Source organism: Argentina silus (genome assembly GCF_951799395.1).
Source record: "Argentina silus genome assembly, chromosome: 14".
NCBI classification, from domain to species: Eukaryota; Metazoa; Chordata; class Actinopteri; order Argentiniformes; family Argentinidae; genus Argentina; species Argentina silus.
Genome location: NC_139668.1, coordinates 9,527,636 through 9,547,804, shown reverse-complemented (window position 1 = coordinate 9,547,804; position 20,169 = coordinate 9,527,636). Strand labels below are relative to the sequence as shown.

At 42.4% G+C, this 20,169-nt stretch overlaps 2 protein-coding genes across 3 annotated transcripts in view; both read right to left on the bottom strand.

Annotated features, from left to right (window-relative positions):
- The window catches only part of caskb (calcium/calmodulin-dependent serine protein kinase b), a gene marked incomplete at both ends in the record, with an annotated part of 34,644 nt that extends 27,175 nt beyond the window's left edge, over window positions 1-7,469 (bottom strand). The window contains one exon of the mRNA XM_083685068.1: window positions 7,411-7,469. Coding sequence (XP_083541194.1) covers window positions 7,411-7,469 — 59 coding nt within the window. The remainder of the gene's footprint in view (window positions 1-7,410) is intronic.
- Window positions 7,470-15,633: 8,164 nt separating this feature from the next.
- Window positions 15,634-19,751, bottom strand: LOC310815105 (FUN14 domain-containing protein 1). 2 transcript variants are annotated; one of them, XM_083684736.1, is made up of 5 exons: window positions 19,716-19,751; window positions 18,784-18,949; window positions 18,158-18,233; window positions 17,684-17,818; window positions 15,634-16,752 (listed from the first exon to the last, which is right to left on the bottom strand). In XM_083684736.1, the coding sequence occupies exons 1-5, from the start codon at window positions 19,732-19,734 to the stop codon at window positions 16,675-16,677; spliced, it is 474 nt and encodes a 157-aa protein (XP_083540862.1). In that variant the 5' UTR covers window positions 19,735-19,751; the 3' UTR covers window positions 15,634-16,674. The 2 variants fall into 2 exon arrangements, with proteins under 2 accessions (XP_083540862.1, XP_083540863.1); XM_083684737.1 differs by having other exon boundaries at window positions 17,690-17,818.
- Between the last annotated feature and the right edge of the window lie 418 nt (window positions 19,752-20,169).

Sequence of the window (20,169 nt, the reverse complement as noted above, 5' to 3'; positions counted from 1 at the left end):
CGGAGCCTAGCCTCTACGCCTCTGCCTAGGGAATTATAGAGCAGTGGTGAGCCCTGCAGCTGTAAAGGCTAAAATAAAAGCCCTATCAGAGAGGCCTGGAGAAGGGAGGAATAGCACGGCTGGGACCTTGAAGGGAGGGTGGTCATGGTTTTGGGCAGATGGGTAGCGGACTGGGCAAGTTCACAAAACCCAGTAGACTGTGGGATTGACAACCATGGGTGTGCGTGCAGACACATGCATGCACATACGAGCGCACACAAAAAAGCTGGCGCGCACACACACACACACACACACACAGCTGTCCCACTCAGTATAGCCTTGTCTTTAAGACCATGACAGAGACATAGTTTAACTACACAGTGAAAGCGAGTAGGAGGGATTCAACGCTCATCAAATCCACAGAGTTTTGAATTCATAAAAAAATAATACATGGTTTATGAATACCAACCAATATGGGGAGAAGCGACAAAGTGTGGGCCTCCCTCCCCCAGCTTGATTAATGATTAACCCATGCACTTCTGGGCGGGGGGGGGGGGGGGTTCACATGGGGGGCAGGGTGGAGAGTAGGTTCTATGATGACCCATAAACTAAAGGAAATCCTTCAGAGAGTTCTCAATGTGCCAGGCAGTGGGCAACCCCCCCCCCCCCCCAAAAAAAAAAAACACACACACCCTTTTCTGGTGGGGTTACAGAGGAGCCCTAAGGCAGCTGCTTTTCTCATTGAAGAGAGAAAGAGATAGAGAGAGAGAGAGCGAGAGAGCGATTGTACTCGACTTTTGATGGTTGTATGAAGATGGAGGTTTTTGGTCTTTCAACATGTCACACAACATGGTTTGTGACATCAGGTAGGTCCATTTAGAACTCAACTGACACACTCTACTAGTAACTAATAAGTGTGAATTGAGTGTGTCAATGAAGTTCCTGATTATATTCATGACACCGTGACAGGGACCATGGTGTGTTCACCAGGGTTGGGGTCAATCCAATTTCAACTCTGTCAATTCAGGGGGCAAATTGAAATTGAAATATCCTCCCAGATGATTAGTGACCATTTTCCATTTGAATTGCAATTTTATTCCCTTGGTTCAACTGGAAATGGGCCTCTACCCTATAATATAGTGCTCTACAGGGAGTGTGTGTTTGGGCAGGGAGAGGGAGGGCAGTGCACTTTGATGACATAGGCACAGCTGTGCTCACATGGCCCCCATGAACTATTTTACACATTTATTACCTCCCTGCAGTGCTAGCATTAGCCATTAGCTGCAGATCCTCATCTCACTTTACCGCTGAGCAAAAATGCAGAGAGAGTGAGAGAGAGACAGAGGGAAATTCAGAAACAGCCAAAGAAAAGAGAGAAGAAAAATAGTGAGACATCAGTAGAATGGAATTAGGGGGCTGTTGACTTCCTACGAGGTAATCTCCAGCTAAGATGTTTGGCATGTAATCCACCCATTCCATTCAGCTGTTCTTCAGTGTTTTATCAAACATGGACAGTCTCTTACCTCTGATTCAGAGGACCAAATTAAAATGTGCATCTCTGGCTTCGGCTCGGAGCCCAATTACAGCACAATAATCGCCTTAAAGACAACAATAAGACCACTTTTATTTTGCCTGTTTCTTTGACAGTCCCGGATGCCCAATCAGACAGACACTGCTGACGCTTATCTCACTAATTACTCAGAATGGTGCTAATACCGTATGCCAAGTGTGTGTAGTAATATTAAAAATGGGAAAGGCACTATTTGCTTGTTTAATCCAGTATTTAGAACAGAAGAATAGGAAGGTTCTCTCTACATTTCCTTGTGTCCAGCAGTCAGTAGGCCTAATACGTTTGGTTTGATTACATTCAATAATCAAGGTTGATATTCTGCACCTGGCACATAGCTGAATGGAAGCAGAAGATGTACTTGCTTTTGAGCTATTGACTAAAGACACACAGGCTTCTTATTAGCGGTGGCAAACAGATATCGATATGATGTGTAGACTTGCTCTCTGGCAACATGTCGTTGGATTGGGATGCCTCTATGAACCAGAGAGCTTGAGATGACTCTCACAAGACAATATCCTGAGTCTGAAAGCACACTGCATAAAAAGCAGCCCTTATTTTCACCTACCACAATTTCATGGATCTTCAATTGCAATACTTTGTTTCAATGGGATGGAACAGAAGGACCAGCATTCCTTAAATTTGACTCTTTGGTTTAATTTACCAATAACTTGGAACAACATTTTTGAATGTTCATGGAACAATTACAACTCAAACAGACCTGAATTCGTCGTGATTTTGCCCACATCTTCTGTTTGTCCCAACTCTGTTAGGGGGCTGACTAGGAACTAGGGACCACTGCACACTTGTGTTGTCTGAAAGGAATCAATTAGGCCTCCCAGCCATGTGGCTTTAACCTACACCGTCCAGAACATTGATTGCCTTACATAAGAGGAGGGAAAGTATGTAGGGAGGTAAGAACAGTGAAGAAAAAGAGACATTTTGCAAGAAAGCCAGACATTGTAAGCCCGGGAGCCCTTAGACTAACAGAGACCCAAACTTAAAATCACCTCAGTCAGCTGTGCCCAGAGCATCCCTTATAGTCCCCTGCAAGCCAAGGCCTAAATCAGAGACACTCTTCAGTGTCCTGCCTCTGTTTTGAGCTGACCACACACTTTCTTACCCGGGACAAAAGATTAAGTGGTAAGAAAGTAAAGAGAAGTCTTTGGAGTAGTGCAGCAGAGGATATTGAAATAACAAGCATACATAAAAGATGACGTACTGTCAGCTTTGTATTTAATCTGGGGCTGGGGTAGAAATAGATGACACTAGATCTGTTGTTGGGGGCAAAAGTGGCCAAAGCACTCCAGAGGATGAGCAAACCCATTATGCAAAGAAAGATAATGCCTAGCTAGGTTAGACTATGTAATGTTTGTGCTGAGGTTGTATCGGGCTGCGTATTACGCTTAGGCCAGCAGTTCCCAAACGTCATCAAGACAAATCATTGACGTCAATTTGGTTTAGGCCTTACTCCCTGTATAACAATACCTTCATGTGTCATACCTTCATACAATGTGTATATACTTTTTGCATGTGATTTCTTTGTTCTGATACTATGACTAAATTGTGGGGAATTGTGTCATTGAGATTCAATGCATTAAACATTGGTCAGCAGTTGGTGTTTATCAGCAAAGCCCAAGAGAGCCAGAGGAACGATCACTTCCCTAGTTCAGACTCACTCTGACAATTATCCCAATTCCCAATATCCTCCCTGGCTCTAATGAGCACCCCAGAGCCAGAATGGGTGACTCCAGTGGCACGCCTCTGCATTACTATTCCCATACAGTCCTTATGGACAGAGATGGCTCAAATTACCCCTGCGTTGCCATCCCTTTAACTGGAACTTACACGCACAGCATATTGATGTGCTTACAAACACAGACACAATGGCTAATAATCAGGATTACATAACCTGGTTGTGTGTGTTTTAGTATCAGATGACGCAGTGAAAGAGGAAGACCCTTAACCATCCTTTGTTAAAATAATGGCTGTATAGGCTATGCCATAAGTTCACTGCTGATATGCGTAGTCAGTCCTTGGCTGCTTTGCTCTCTGCGGTAACTGAATATGAGTTTGGCCTTTGTTTAGTCAAAATCATTCAAATGGCATGTCTCTGATCCAATTGAAAGTTATAGGCCTGTGTTACACAAATGATATGTGCCAACACTCTGACAGTGTACCCCACCTTGAGGAAGCAGATGGACAAAAAGGGTGATGAGAAGAGGAGAAAGTCAAGGAGAGAAGAGATAGAAGCAGAGAATGAGGGGAGGAGAGGCGCCTAGCACTAGCTGGGCATGTGCCAACTGTGCATGGATCCGGAGGAACCAAACTCCAACAGAGACCCTTGCGGGGTTCCTCTCAATTCCGATCGATTCAGAGAGAGGGGGACATGTTTCTAGAATGTTCTCTCGGGTGTGGCAAACCCCCTCCGCTTGTGTGCACACATTATAAAGGATTTTGAGTACTCAAATCTGTTTTCATGGTGACTTTTTGTTGTTGCCGTAAAATTTGAAAGAGGGCAATCGGGTAAAAAGATAGAGTTCTTGTATCATCATCAGTTCTATCAACTTGTAAAGCTAGAAAACGTAACAATAATTAGTCCCCCTCAGGTTTCGATTCGGGTAAAAATAATAGGTTGAACAGGAATGTGTTCTCCATGAATGGTGTAAATACTTATTATTGCATTTCAACTACTATTTCAGATAAGTACTCTCACAACAAACCCAAACCCAGAGTGCAACAGAGTGCAGGGACAACAATTCTGTTTCTGTTTAAAAGAAGAATAGGTCAAGGTCAAGTGGTGACATGTCAAAACAAAGACGAGAGGATCGAATGCTGCCCCTCTCCTCCAACAAGGATCTGTGTTGGCTTCAGCATTAGACATCCTGGGTGGGCCTACTGTCCGTCCTAACAGAAATTTCAGGATATTGGACTAGATAGGAAAGCAAAAGGAATGCATAGCCACTTGGTCAAAACTAATTCTAGGGATATAATAACTAAATAACCCTGATATGCAATTCAACAATGTTGTTCGATCGACAACCTCACAGATAGGCGTATACCTAATGAAAAACTAATGGCATCGTGTCAAAAAAGTGAACCCTCCCTTTGGATGATCCTGAGGTGAAACCATCCTCATTTTATGGCACGCTTTCACCTCATCACCCATAGAAGCATAGAAGATACTGGAGAACTAAAACACTGTCTCTATAACAGTAGCACACTAGCCATAACGTGAGTCTTAAGTCTGTATACCCACCTGCATCCCTGGTCGAGCCTGACACTCTCTGTGAACTAACAAGACAACTAAAATGTCTGAGCCCATGTTTAAGACATGGGTGAGTAATAGTAGGAGAATAGTTAGGTGCCTCTCTTACTTCTCTCGTCGTGACAGCGAGGAGGATTTATAAGTATATTTCCAGACTCAGGGCCGTCCCATTCCTGACTCGCATTGTCTTGATTGATATTCCTCAGCCTCCCCCAACCCTGTGCTGAAAACAATGATCCAGAGTTTCCTGCAGGGGAGGCAGAGTTCCCCAAAAGACACCGGTACTTAAAGGACTTTGTTGAATCTGTAAACTGCACGGCTGTGTGAAAAGACAAAAACATTGGTGCAGACGATTGATTTTCTACAACGCTCTTTGTTCAGCATCCTTCTCAAAGCTAGGATATGATGAAGGACCCAAAGGCCCACTTTAGTTTTTTGGAGTTTTACTTCTTCTGTGCTGAAACAAAGGCTGTTACTACGACCTATGTTTAAAGGTTTTAGGCTCAGTGACAGTGATGATCATCATATTGGTTGTTAGTTGAATGCGTTAGGCCTAACTGTCAGTCGCTGATTAAGAGTCTGCTTATTGAAATAGAATACAAGATATAACTCTTGAAAAAGATTCTCTTCACTCAACAAGTAAAGAGGAAAGGAAGGAGGCCCTGATATTGTTTTGGACCAACAACAAAACAAAAAAAGGCAAGGACATACATTGGTTATATATGCTCTGACTAACGGCCCTCTGTGAGTGATGGCTCAATTGGGGGATGCCCTGAGTGGTATAATTACCAGCTGTTCCCTGATCAGTTTGATGCACACAGCCCACAGTGGCTAACACTGGGACTGGGACATAGAGAGTAGGTCTTGGATCAGTTACTGAGGAATAAACTGGAGCAGAGAGCCCCAGACAAAGAGCAGGGCCTGAGGGTCCCGGAGAGCATGTGTCTATGCCTGGACCTTAATGGATCCTCAGATCTCCACTGAGCGTGGAGGGGGATGGGAAAGAGCCTAGCACCCAGACTGCAGCCTGCCTGTTCGCCATGTGTAGGGATGTGATCAGCAAAACAAGGGAAATACAGGAGGAAAGGGATATTGGGTAGTTTGAAGCAGTTTCAGTGGGGTTAGAAATTTTACATGAAGGACAATCACATTGGTGTAGGGCTGGTCTACTTCTCATATACAAAGACAAGAGTTCCCCTTCAATCAAACCCAGTAATCAGAAGAACCAGAACAGATTATAGGCCTAGTGTGAAACAAAATAAAAAATATGCTATTGTAGAAGCCTGATTACCAGTTTGAATTGTTTAGGCTCAGGGTCTGCTACAATGATAATTGCCAATCTAAGGTGTCATCAGGATAAAATAAACAGTTACTATGCATGTCTGTTTAATAATACATCAACAATAGGATTAGCCAGCTCTGGTTAGTCACAATCAATACCAGTACAGTCAGAATTGATATGGGGTGGGGACTCCAGTGCATCCATTCAGTAGATGTCCAAAAAAAACACAGTGTATCCATAAACCAAAACAAGGCATTCTTGGGACGATGTTCCATTCCTTTCTGAGAACATTGCACCTACATTCTAGTATCAGTGTGACATCTTAATACGATCTCTGGAATATGTGTTTTTGTATCAGGTCCATTAAGGGACCGACGGCCTATATAAAATGAATGATTATTATGACACCCAAGTGTGTAGTGGGAGTCGAAATGTACTGTAGTAATTGAGGCAACATGTATTTGTATTATGAAGTAGTGGCAGTAACAGGGAATGTAGCGGGTGCAATAATAGCAGGGATATTGTTACTAGTAATATCAATAGCCTGCTAACATTAAATAGTGAGATGCCCAGCTCAACAGGGGAAGAGTGACACAGCTTTTGAAACTCTTAGCCTACATGTAGGGTAGTATCGCAATTCTAACCACAAAAATGATTAATTTCCATTATTCTGATTCAGCATGAATATGTTAATCTGAGAAGGCTGAATGAATGGATGCACAAAGCATCATAAGCCAAGTAAGACACTGGCCTAGGTCTACTCTCTTTTATCTTGCACTGAACCTGACAGTTACAGTAGGAGATATGAAATGTGAATCTCCGACTCAATGAGACACTTGACATTGTGGGGCTTAGGCCTATATCATATTCTATCATAGGGGCTATGAACTTATTGTGCATTACAGAGAAGGGCAGTATTTCAATGGCATCCACGTCCCTCTCTACACATGGACCTCTGAATTCAAAGTAACCAATTTGTTTTCCCATTGAAGAATATGTTGATGTGCACAATGAATCTCAAGATCAGGCCTTAATCTTACTCAATACGATGTTTCAGGGGAGAGGCTATACCAGGACCGTTATTTATATTGTAATGCCTCACCGACAAGTGGGCCAATTAGAGCTGGCATACTGTAAATATGTATTACCGAAGGTTACCAGGCAATTGCATTTAAAAAAAAAAACAGACAGACATGCAGAGACTGACACACACACAGACACTGACACACAGACACACACACACACAGACACACACACACGGTTGGTTTCATTTATTGTCATTCTTCAGTTCATACAAAATGCGCTGACACTTACTTCCCAATCACCTCGCACAGCTCGTAGACATCCTCGAAAAGAATGTCGTCGTCCGCCATGGTGCAACGCAAACGGGGATGCTATCCCCGTGAAATCCGCCCCACACGGTTTTATTTGTGGTGAAGCCAATGGCCTGAAGTGTGTAGCAGTGTTCCTCGTTGCTGGAGAGGGGGAATGGCCCGGAAAATCCGTGCAGACTTTCAGAATTCCAATGCAATGTTCGAATAATTCGAGGTTCCAAATAATGTTCCCAATAGGAAAACCTATGGCTTTCCCGGTACCGCTATCCAACTGGCGCGCTAGGCTACATACACTGGCTTAGAACGTTTTGACACTCCTCGGCCCCACCTTCTCCTTCTCTCCCGGCTGGCTAATCCGGCGACCAGAGCCGAGAGCGCGGAGATTTTTCACTCGTTTGCACAAAACACCCCACTTTGCATGTTACGAGACTATCGTGCCGGATGCCTAGTAGCAGATGCCTCCTCTCGGTCGATGCATCCAATGATGCTTCTGCCCGGGGTAGGCAGCTTGCTCTCCCGCAAGCTAGCTAAAATGGTTGGCTATCTGGATTTATTTTACCGTTTGAAATAGCTAGCCTAGCGCCGTTATTGCGCTGAGCACACCCAACGTATCACAGATGGCATGGAATATCCCCGCACATGAAAAAGCAATGCTGCAGAAAGAGCTCAGCTACCCGATCGTAAATCAATAACCTTCATGCTTATATCGTAAATTGTACATCCATATGTCGTGGGTGTGTTATAAAAAAGAATACTAGATCGTATTCCACAATCTCCTTCGTCCACCGTTCCTCCAGTTTTACGATGCCTCCGATGCTGGCTGGTTGCTCCTCCGGCTTCCAGAAATGCTAGACTCCTCCCTCTCTAGGTTATGAAACTGTGGTGTGGAGCGCCCTAATGGCTCTATAAGCGCGCTCAGACTCCTTGCTTATTACTATACCACTTGAGCCAAGATGCCGTTCTGATTGCGACTCTCTGTGTCACTCAAGGCGCAGTTTCCTAATCTGCCCCATTCTCGCCATTCCACCAATCCAATGCGCCCCGCGCACGCATTGACCATCAAATCTCATCACCTTACGTCAGCGTTTCCACAATCTTTTCCCTGTCTCCTCAATAAATAAATAAATCTTTACAATCGTGTACTCCCCGCTAGTTAGGAATGTTGAATAGAAGTTAATAAGACCGATAGAGACATAAGGAATCAGGATTAGACTCTTTATGTATAACAGTATGTATTTTCGATATTGCCTCTATTTCTATAACCAATTCATATCTGCAAACAAAGGCTTACACGGTTAAATATTCACCGTACTCATTTATGCAAAATTCACCCAAGTATGAGGTCAAGTTATGACCTAACTCCTGTTTTGACACTTCAAGGGCTTGAGAGCTTATACCTGACATCAGCAGACATGTCCAGGCCATCCTAGGTTTATACCAATAGTCTGTATAATAGTCTGTAATAGTCAAGGAATAGAAAATACAGTGTTTCAAGGGCTGGTTTCATGTGGAGTTATTGCATCAGACATTGGAAAACAATTACACATTCCTATCAGTTTGTGCTGACTATTATGAGAGTGTCTCTCCTCATCTCTCAATAGATTTGAAACTTGCTGAAATGGCAACATGGTGGAGGAGATGGATTCTTTCATCTTTTCATCAGAAGGACACAGTCATATAGCTTTGAGAAACTCAATCAGCCCCTTTGAAAGTGTCAGCCACAAGACCGGGGTCAATGGTTGAACAAAAGCTATATTTGGCTTGGGAGGCAAAACATAATGATACAAATGGACTGGGCCCTGATATGACATTTTCAATATGATGTAATCCCCTCTATGTCAGCATGGGATTCTTGATACCCTTTCCAGCAAAGTTTGCACTTAATAAATTTTTTTTAATCCTCTAGTCTATGCTTTCACCTATCCAATGCTTTTAAATGCATGAGAGGAGGTAAACAGGTTCACACTTGGGGGACAAGGGTGGAGAATTGAATTCAACCAAGGTTTCCACCCATTGCAGGTCAGGTTTACAGGTGATTGAATCTGAATTGGCTGGTGCACAGCCAGTTATCCCTCCCTCCTGCCTCAATGCCTTGGACAACACAATTATGAATATCTGTTTGAAAATAGTCCTTTCAGTATGTAATTTACCTTGGTGACAAACAGCAAAATATCACAGTCTACCCAAGCTGGCATTTTGATGAATTCACTGGAATTCATATAGTGATGATCTCATTTTATCAATGTTCAATTTTCTCTCATGAATAATTTGTGTAATAAGCCAAAAATGGTCCTCATAAATCAAATGTTCAATAAGCCATGTACCGTATAAAAAGGGAGCTTCATGTTAATCACTATGAATTATTGTTCTATGAATAATAGCAACCTTCTTTACTTTCCCAAATGAACATTGTTATTCTAACACACATTGCCATTTAAATATCAGCGAGGATATTGTATAATAATGACCAAAGAAAAAAAGAGGAGTGGAGAAACACATTCGATGGGGTTGTGTCAATCCAAGGAGCAGACAATGCTGCAATGCAAAAAATATGTGGTACAGAACTCAAGTTCCATATTCTCAAACATGAAAAATAGTTTTTCTGCAAATGAAGAATGGACTGGACTCAAAGTCATTGTGACAGTGTAAAACTATTGCATGGGTTGAATCCATGTCTCAATGGCCACTGGCCAGCGATAACTGAGCTTGTATCTCAATAGTCTAACATAGCTTTCTTTCCTTGTCTGTCCACTACAATTGTGAAATAACTGAATAAGCAAACCGAACCGAAGGTGTAGCAATTGGCTGCATTCCAGGTCGCCTACATTAGTCGCCGACAGACCTCACCCCATCAGTATGATTAAGCAATCTGCTGCACTGTGCATCATGACTGTAAGTGACCTGGAATGCAACCGTTGTCATTCTGGAGATACCTATCCTACCTTTGAAGTGAACATGGACATAAAGTGCATGGGGCTAAGGGTCTATTTGGAATTTGGCACAGAGGGTCCACACTCACCTCAAGCACACTGAAATGTAATGATATCTGGTGCCACAAGGGCGAGCTGTTATTGTGATGCATCCCCTGCAGTTTCCATGGCGCTGTACCACCTTACTCGTACTCCGGTTTTATCCTACTATTGGCTCAGAGCTAGGAGTGTGCTATTGATGATCTGATTGGCTGATGATGTGGTCATCGGATGGTGGTGGCGAGTAGGTCTTACTGCCCCCCACACTCAAATATTATACCCCTCTAACGTCACACATAGATACATGGCTAGATTTATTTTTTCTAAGAAAGAGGGATAAATAGATATGGAGAGAAAGAAAGAGAGAGACAGTGGGAAAAAATAGGATGTGCCACACCACAGAGAGGGAGAGGGAGAGGGGGAGAGTAGTTTCCATAGCAACAGGGAGGGACTGGTGGTAGTGTGTTGCTAGCAGCTATAGTGGCACACAGTGGAGAGAGGTTCTTTATTCTGATATAATCTGCTTCAGTTCTTTTGCTTCTTTTCAGTCCATTGAACATATTTGGCAGTTATGATTTAGAAACACGGATGACACAAAACAATGTGTCCCAATAGAGCAAGGAATTCGTCACATTCAATTAATCAAACTGTATAGGGCCTGATGTAACCCTTCCCATGCTTGGGAACAGAGTGCCCCTTTTCTTCCTCAATAAGTTTTTCCCAACTTCTACCTCTGCATATATTCATTCATTCATTCATTCATTCATTCATTCATTCAAATAAATCTGCCTGCTTCAGTCTCTTTATTACAATATTCAGTAGGTGAGACAATTACATTCCACAATGTGCATAGATAGAACACTGGAAAATGTGCTCTTCAAATAAGATATCAATAGTAATATCACTGCATGAGCCACTGGTGGAAATAAGGCAACATGGAATTTAATTTGACATTGGCATGTAATAGTCTAGTTAGACTTTAGGCTAAAATGAGGCTTCAACATTTGAAATCTATGAGCGAATGAAAAGAAAAGACAGAATATGGCCTCTTGTACCTTAGTGTTGTAGAGTCACATTATGCTTATTATGCTTTATATCTATTTGGTGCTATGAATGTGTTTATATAACCACAAAGAGGGATTATTCATTATAAGGTAGTTCAAGTACTATTAGCAACTCACCTCTTCCAGGTGATATAGAGCCCTACAGCAGCTAAGAAGAATCAGAATCAGAATCAGAATTATTTTATTTGGCCAAGTATATTTGCACATACAGGAAATTGACTTGGTGAGGTTGGTGCATGGACATAAAAAACGAATAGCAAATATTGACAGGAAATTTACAAAATAGCAAAGTATTCACAAAATAGCAATAACAAATTTACAAATTTACAAAGAGCAGCAGAACAATACATCTTGTAGGCTGTGTGAGACGAAATGGCAATGAGGCTAGAGGCTGTGAAATGGTTGTGGGGCATGTACACTATAAATTAGAATAATTTTAAATAATTATAAATTACACTGTCAGTGCATTGTTTGTGTGACAGGGTGGGGGGGGGGGGGGTCAGTGAGAGGCAGGGGGCTTGGTTATGAGCCCCACTGCCATGGGGAAGAAACTGTTCAGGTGGTGCAAGGTTTCAGTCTTGATTGACCGGAACCTTGTGCCAGATGGAAGTCTCTGGAAGAGGTTGTGACCAGGATGGGAAGGATCAGCGATAATCTTTCCTGCTCTCTTACTGGTCCTGAGTGGAACAGGTCCAGGAGAGATGGCAGGTTGCAGCCGATGACCTTCTCGGCTGACCGAATGATCCGCTGCAATCTGCATTTGTCCTTGGCAGTGGAGGCAGCGAACCAGACGGTGATTGATGAGCTGAGGATGGACTCAATGATAGCCGTGTAGAACTCAACCATCACTTTCTGTGGCATGTTGAATTTCTTCTGCTGCCGCAGGAAGAACATCCTCTGCTGGGTCTGCTTGATGGTGGAGATGATATTCTCCACCCACCTGAGGTCCTTTGAAATTATTGTCCCCAGGAATCTGAATGACTCCACAATGTTAACTGGGGAGTCACACATGATGAGGGGGGCGGTTGGGGCTGGGCTTCTTCTGAAGCTATTGGTGTAGAGGGAGAAGAGTAGAGGAGAGAGCACACACACAGCCTTGTGGGGCTCCAGTGCTGATGGTCCGGGGCTCCGAGACAAGCTTGCCCAGCCGTACCTGCTGCTTCCTGTCTGTCAGAAAGTCAGTGATCCACCTGCAGGTGGGCTCAGGCATGCTCAGCTGGGATAGCTTGTCCTGGAGGAGAGCTGGGGCGATAGTGTTATATGCAGAGCTGAAGTCCACAAACAGGATCCTGGCGTAGGTGCTGGGGGAGTCTAGGTGCTGTAGGATGAAGTGAAGTCCCATGTTGACTGCGTCGTCTACAGACCTGTTGGCTCTATAGGCAAACTGCAGTGGGTCAAGGAGGGGGTTGGTGATGGCCTTGAGGTGGGTGAGCATGAGGCGCTCAAAGGTCTTCATTATCACAGAGGTCAGGGTGACTGGTCTGTAGTCATTAAGGCCTGTGATCCTCTGCTTTTTGGGAACTGGGATGATGGTGGATGTTTTGAAGCAGGCAGGTACCATGCATTCAACCAGTGAAGTGTTAAAGATGCCCAGGAAAAAGACACTGCCTCTGCCAGTAGCTGCCCCGATAGCCACTGAAATAATGCCTTATAGGATAACCTCATATAAGGGAGCTGTTTTCTGTTTTGTTTACCCTAAGTGGCAGTGGGTCAGCCAAAGTATACCATTAGTATAGTGTTCCTAATAAAGTGTTTAGTGACTGTATGTCCCAGAAGGGACGATGACGAAATGAAATGGTAAACGCATTCCTAAAATGTATATACCCTCAGCTCGCCATCAAATTGCTAGCTTTTCAGTGGCATAGCATTTACATAACATTGCATAAACATCGTGTATTTTGTTGTGGCGGTCACATGTCCTGGCAATAGAGAGGATGAGGGTTCAAGACAAGGTCTGGCAAGTTGGCAAGGTCTTCTTCTTCAATAGGTTAATCGATAGATTGTGAATGGCCTTCAGGTGCATTACGCCATCTACTGGTGCCAATACATTACTGACCTGAGACACTGAAGCTGAGTTGATACTACACTTCAGCACAGCAGGTGGCAGCAAATTTTGATTTATGCCCACTCAAATCACAGAAGATGAAACAAGTTGACAACTAAACTTAGTATCCATTGAGATGGCATGGTTTGGTCATAATTACTTTTCAAACCGCTGGTCCACAGCATCCAGTTTTACTTTAACATTTTGAAAATGGCCCTTTTGCTGCTAGTCTAATTGGTTGTATTAGTTATTTGGGGTTTTATTCACAAATACCATCATGAAACAAACACAAATGTAATTGAATGTAAAGGCATTGCTCAGATTTGTTAACGTACAGTATAATTCCTATTCAAAAACATTTCCATAAATCTTTCATTCACATACACTACTACACGAGACACAACTATTTTGTACCAAAGGTCCTTATACTAGATTGAAAAGATCTCTACTATTTACAGGTAAATTGAATCACCAGTTTAAAAGCAGCAAAAAACACCTGTCTCTAGGTACAGGCAATACCTCTTAAAAGACTATTTCACAATGTATGATAGCACAAACGTAAAGATTCAGATTCAGAAAACGTAATTGTCCATCAAATTTACATAGTTAGATAGATAAGTACTATTGATCCTCCGAGGGGAAATTAAGGCGTTACAGCAGCTCACATCACAAACAACAACAACAAAATAAAGTGACAATAGAATAATAGAATAATAGAATAAAACAGACATCTGCAACATTATATACAGTAAGAACAGTCCAGTTATGATTTAACATCCTCCAGCCTGACTCTGGTCACCCCGATTGAGCCAGCCGGAGGAGGAGTTGTACAGTCTTATTGCGGCAGGCAGAAAAGTTCTCCTATAGTGCTCCTTTGTGCAACGTGGTTGTAGTAGTCTGTCGCTAAAGGAGCTTCTCTGTTCTGCCACAGTGTTATGTAGGGGATGGAAGGGACTGTCCATGATGGCCAAGAGTTTGGTCCTCATCCTCCTATTGGCCACCTCCTGGTGACACAGAGGACCGAACCAGCTTTCCTAATAAGCTTGTTCAGCCTCTTGGTGTCACCTTTTCTTTGACATAGACTCAAATGACTTAAAACGACAGATGAACATAAATGTATACATCATAGGCAAAAAATATCAGTCGTAAAATCAAATATTGCAATGCAGTGTTTTGTGCAAAAAAGTGCAGTTGTGTCCTTATTGTTTGTTTAAGATGTTTATTGCAGAGGGAATGAAGGCGAGTAGATCTTAGATTTGTGACAATGCCAACATTGTGGTTGGACAGTCACCTCCATGTGTTTGGACATTTTGATTGTGGTTCTACCCCCCAGCAAAATTACATTTAGAGTAGACTGCTGTGGCAAAAGTACAGAATGTCAGCTTTCATTTGAGAGTATTTTCATATGTATCTATATTAACATGAGATCAACAATAACATGGTGGAGCTTGATTTGACATTTCTATAGACATAACCAAAAACACTCTGCAAATGCATCCAAAGAGTTAATATATAGTCACAGGCTTGATGCAGTTATTGCATGCCAAGGAAAAGGGTCTCTAAATACTAACATATACTAATATATTTAAGTTAATTGGTCCAAATACATATGACTTCCTCAAATGGGGATTACATACAGTTTTAATAAAAAATATCCTACAATAAAAGCTGACATTCTGTAACTTTGCCACATATTCATCATTTGATCTAAAATTCAATTTGCTTGAGTATAGAGACAAAACACAAATGCTAGGCTAGGGTAATTGCCCAAACACATACGGAGGTGACATGGTAAAAAGGTGGCATGAAGAGATCACCCAATTCTGTGCAGAAGCTAGGCAGCACTTCACACTCGCTTGTTCTTCAACACATTTCACACATTGTAATTAAGTCATGTGTTCACATGACTACTGTGGGGTGCTAATGTGCAAAATCATTACTGACATTTAATGTGGGTAAAAACCACCAAATTAACTATCCTTGGTTCTTAAGTGTCAGGGTGGGCTGTTAATACACTCAAAAGCAGGCGACCGTGCACACACGTTTGAGAATTAATGACATACCTCGAAATGCAGTACAATGAAAACTCAAAACCACTGTTAATATTATCCAACAAAAAATCAGGCAACTTTATTGAAAACAGAGACAAAAGACAAAATCCATACAGTTAAGGTTGGTTATCAAGATTAGAAAAAAGCATTCAGGAAGTACCAACATAAAATATTAAATAAACGGCAGTAGGAGGTTTACTGGCACTTGGTCATGCAGAAACAAATAATGCACCTTACTTAAAATGTATTCTTGCACTGTTGAATAAAAGGCAAAATATGAAGTGACTCATAAGCAACTCAAAATTACATTAACCTGTGCATTTTGTTCTACTCTATCTACACAACTGATAGTATAGTTAAATATGACTCAGCAGCATTTCAGCTTTTCTATTGCTACACTGATACATCTTCAATGGCAAGCGAAGGTGCAGTGATCATAATTAGTGTCTGTATATTGTATACATATATATATATATACTGTATATATTACACTGTAAGCTCTCTGGTGTTGGAAAGGCTCTTACTGTGTGTACACATACAGTATATAACACAAATGTGTATCCAGCAGCTAGCTAGTGGGACATTACCTTCCCTGACTGGCTATGTGTAAACACAGTAGTTGAGGTTAGGGAGAGCTGACCTTAGACCTGTTCATGTAAGGACTTCAGAATGACAGGGGCAGTATGGCCCTTTTCAGTGTATGAATGTTGTGTTGTACGCTTTTTGTCAATTTATGTGTTATAAGGTGTAGTCCTAGCCTTTCCCATGCAGTTTTACAGTACCAACCCTGTAGTTTTGGCGATACAGGTACAGGTTGTCCAAATACATGCCCCATTCACTGGATCCAGGATCAGAATTCCCAAGGAAAATAGAAACGGAGTGGGTGGACAACCTCTACTGAGATTAGCGGGTTGAAGGGAAGAGAGCACCCAAGGGGTAATGTGGCAGCTTCACATATTCTGATTTCTCCCATCCCCATGACGACACGCCCCCCCACCCGAGGGCGACATGGGAGAAAGATGCTAATTCACAGTAAATGACAACGTCCTTGTGTGGCGACTTAGTTCACAGTTTTGACAGCTTCCTATGTAACAGCTTCCTTTAGGAAAAGGGCCTTTAGGAGGCCAAGCCCAGAAGGAATCCACCCACAAACCCACTGGATAAGACAATGTTCCTCTTCACAAACTCTGTGGCCTGTGCAGGGGAAAAAGAGAAGAGAAAGAAAAACAGACAGTGAGGACGAGGTCATTTGGATGAACAATATACTCAGGAGAGGAAAGCTGACAACTGACGATATGGCCTCGACCTCCAGGCTACCCCTCATGTTCTTGTACTTTCATAAAGATGGTGTGCTTATAGCTTGATGCAATTAGGCACTATGACTGCCGCCATGATTCCTCCACATACTCACTACCACAGTACAATGACAATATTTTGTCAGCACATCATTTTCTTTTCATTCTGAAAAAATGATGACAAGCAAGAAATGGTCACATACTGTTGACTATTAAAGCTGAAATGAAACGGAGAGAAACCTATGCTGCACAAATAAGCAACCAATGCACTGTGTTAAGTGTGTGGAGGAATCATTGCAGCGGTTACATCGTTGAATGACGTCAAGCTCTAGGGTTAGGGTTGTGTGCAACAAGCAATATTTTCTCCCTATGAAACATAGAAATGCCAATTTTGCGTTTGGGTGTTTCCGGTGAGTCTTTGTGGTCTTGCCGTAATGTTGTACAATACTTGACTAATAAAACATATTTTCATGCAAACCACATGACATGTATTTTTTATGCAGAGCCAATTATAGAAAAAATTGCCAAGATCCTTTCTCTGCTACCTTGTCTTTAAACTGTAGCCTGTGACTGTACTGTCTCAAAATGATCACTTGAGGGCAGTGTTGCTGCATTATGCATTTATCAAATGTATGCTGATATGATGACTCAGGGGTTGATGAAAATCAAGGTACCCACCCCCCTCAATGAAATAAATCCCATATTTAAATTACATAAACATTATCAGCACACAAATGCCTGTGTTGTTCCACATTCATCATCATATTATCAAACTGGCACAATAACAAGACAAGAGTTAGAGTGGGAAAAGCAGACTCTGTTACTGGTACCTTTACCTCCTCAATGAAGGAGTTTATTTCAGGCGCTGCTTTATTGGCCTTCTTCTTCAGGTGCTTCTTTGCTTTATTGACATCCTTCTCTACCTTTTTCCAGTCCACCTGCACATAGCCACTGTGATTGGCTATCTGTGAGAGAGTGGGAAAAGTTGTCTTGAAGTAAATAAATTAAGTGTGGTCGCTCATTGTGGTCGCAATAAAGAATGCCAGTGTGCAGGAGTTTCTTTCTTTACGTACAGTTCACAAGCAACACAGAGATTAGCCATGATCGTTAAGAATCACTTAATCTTCAAAACATGAGGTAAACTCCACTTGGACCATCACTGAAACTGTTGTTACACATGTTAAAAAGAACACATAAGGCTATGACAAGTATATGAGAGGCTATACAGAGAATGAAACGTGCAGGCTTCCTATCGTATTGCATTAACAAATGTTGGCACTGTAACGGCATGTGGCAGCTCTTACCTGTAACAATAGAAAGCCTCCACCTACGGCTGTAGCAGCTATCTTGCCTACTCTCTGGAACAGGTAGCCAGCACACCTTAAGAGTGAGGGGGAGTGTGCATAACATCATTTGATGACCACTTTCATAATTAGCTAATAATAACCAGTTTATACTGTAGGGGCATAAACTAATGAGGTTTGCAAACTGATCCAGAATGAGGTCTCCTTGCCCCAGTACTAACCTGAGCAATAATGACCTAAGCACCAAAACCTGCCTTGGACCCGTTGTTGGGGACATTTAGACTCTTTGTTCTATTTCTGCTCCCAGTTCTCTTCCCTTTATGCTCATATATCTTATATTACAGGATTGGCAATATAGTAACATGGCAGAAGCTCCACCTAGCCTTTTGGACAGCTAGGTGGAGCCATCACCCATCTATTCCTTTCAGTTCACTGAACAAAGAGGATGAAAGGACTAGGGCTGGGATGGGCAATTCTGTTCCAAAAGAGCCACAGTGTGTCACTGCAGGCTTTTGCTCCAGCCCTGTTCTTCCACACCTAAGTAATCACATCCTGTGACCCCCACAGGGCTAGGGTTGGCTATCCCTGGTCTGGGGGGGGGGGTAATCATACAAGGCACTGCTTACCAGCCAGTGACCCCTCCCATCATAATCTGTGTGGCTACAGAGTACTTCTCAGCAATGGGGCCAGAGTTGTTCCCAAACACCCTGCTCCACCACTGGTGGCTCCGTGCGTACTCCGTCAGGTCCACAACCTCGTAGGCCTCATCCTCGCTCTCCGGGTCATCCTGACCTGAGACAAAAGGGGAGGGAAAGACATTTCAAGAACTAGCCTAGTCTATAGACATTGTGCCACAATCAGGAGTACAACGGAGAATGCACAGTTGGATCTAAACCATCTTTGTGCTTGAGCAGCATCATTGCTGTGTACAAGAGTGACCAGATGTGTTAGTGCCAGAAACGTAATTTTGCACTAGTGTTTCAGGTCGGAAGTATAGTTTGACACTGACAGACATTATTAGGCTTAGTGGTACATAAGAAACTATTGTTGGGATCACTCTCAATGAATGGACTTGATCATAGGTCTGACACATAAATACAATGTCGGTATATCTAAGACAGGATATGAACCAGTGGCAAACTGTGATGTTACCATATGGTAGAGCCATTTGCTTTATCTTCATTTTCTCATCTAGGCAACACAGACAAAAGATAAGTTTAAATTGATCGAGGCCCAGGCTTTAGACTACTAACACAATCATAACAGGAGTTAAAGGAGCGGAATAAGCAATTACATATATGTTGTTGTTACCAGGTACCACCAACTATGTTTCTGGATAGATGTTGTTTGAAACAAAAACAACTGGCAAAAAAGCAAGTCGCATGGCTAGCATTGAAGCTAGCCAGTCCAGGCAGTAAAACCAGTGTCAAAAGCCGTGGCCAAATGAATGAAGTGTCTCCGTTTTCAGATCTTATACCACAAACGGTAGATCCGTGTTGAGACACATACTCACTAATTCGTTATTAATATCGGGATTATTTAACTATCTACCACTCACCTTCTCTGCGATCAGCCATTTTGGAGAAAATTATATCATGAGGATGTTGACAGCTGTGTGCAAGCTCCGCCCATTCTGTATGATGCGATGCCACGTCAGTATTAAGCACTAATCTTTCAAATGTTTCAAATGTTTCCTAATATATGTTGCCGAATGGTGTCACTTTGTTATCATAAACACTTGAAACACACGCCTTAATTGTGAAATGTGTATATTTCACCACAATGCATTTGATCTGTCAAAACAGTTCAGTGCACTTCCATCACAAGAAACCCTACCCCTTACCTAAAGAAGCTATATTATCAGATGCATGCAAATCATGAAAAAACACAATAGCAGTATGGTATGTGCTAACCAAATTGGATGTTAAAAGTTACTGTCACAAGATTGAAGGTGGACAATAGGAGTATGCAATTTGATCTCAGCCCAATTATGTCCATGTCCGACTGAGAGA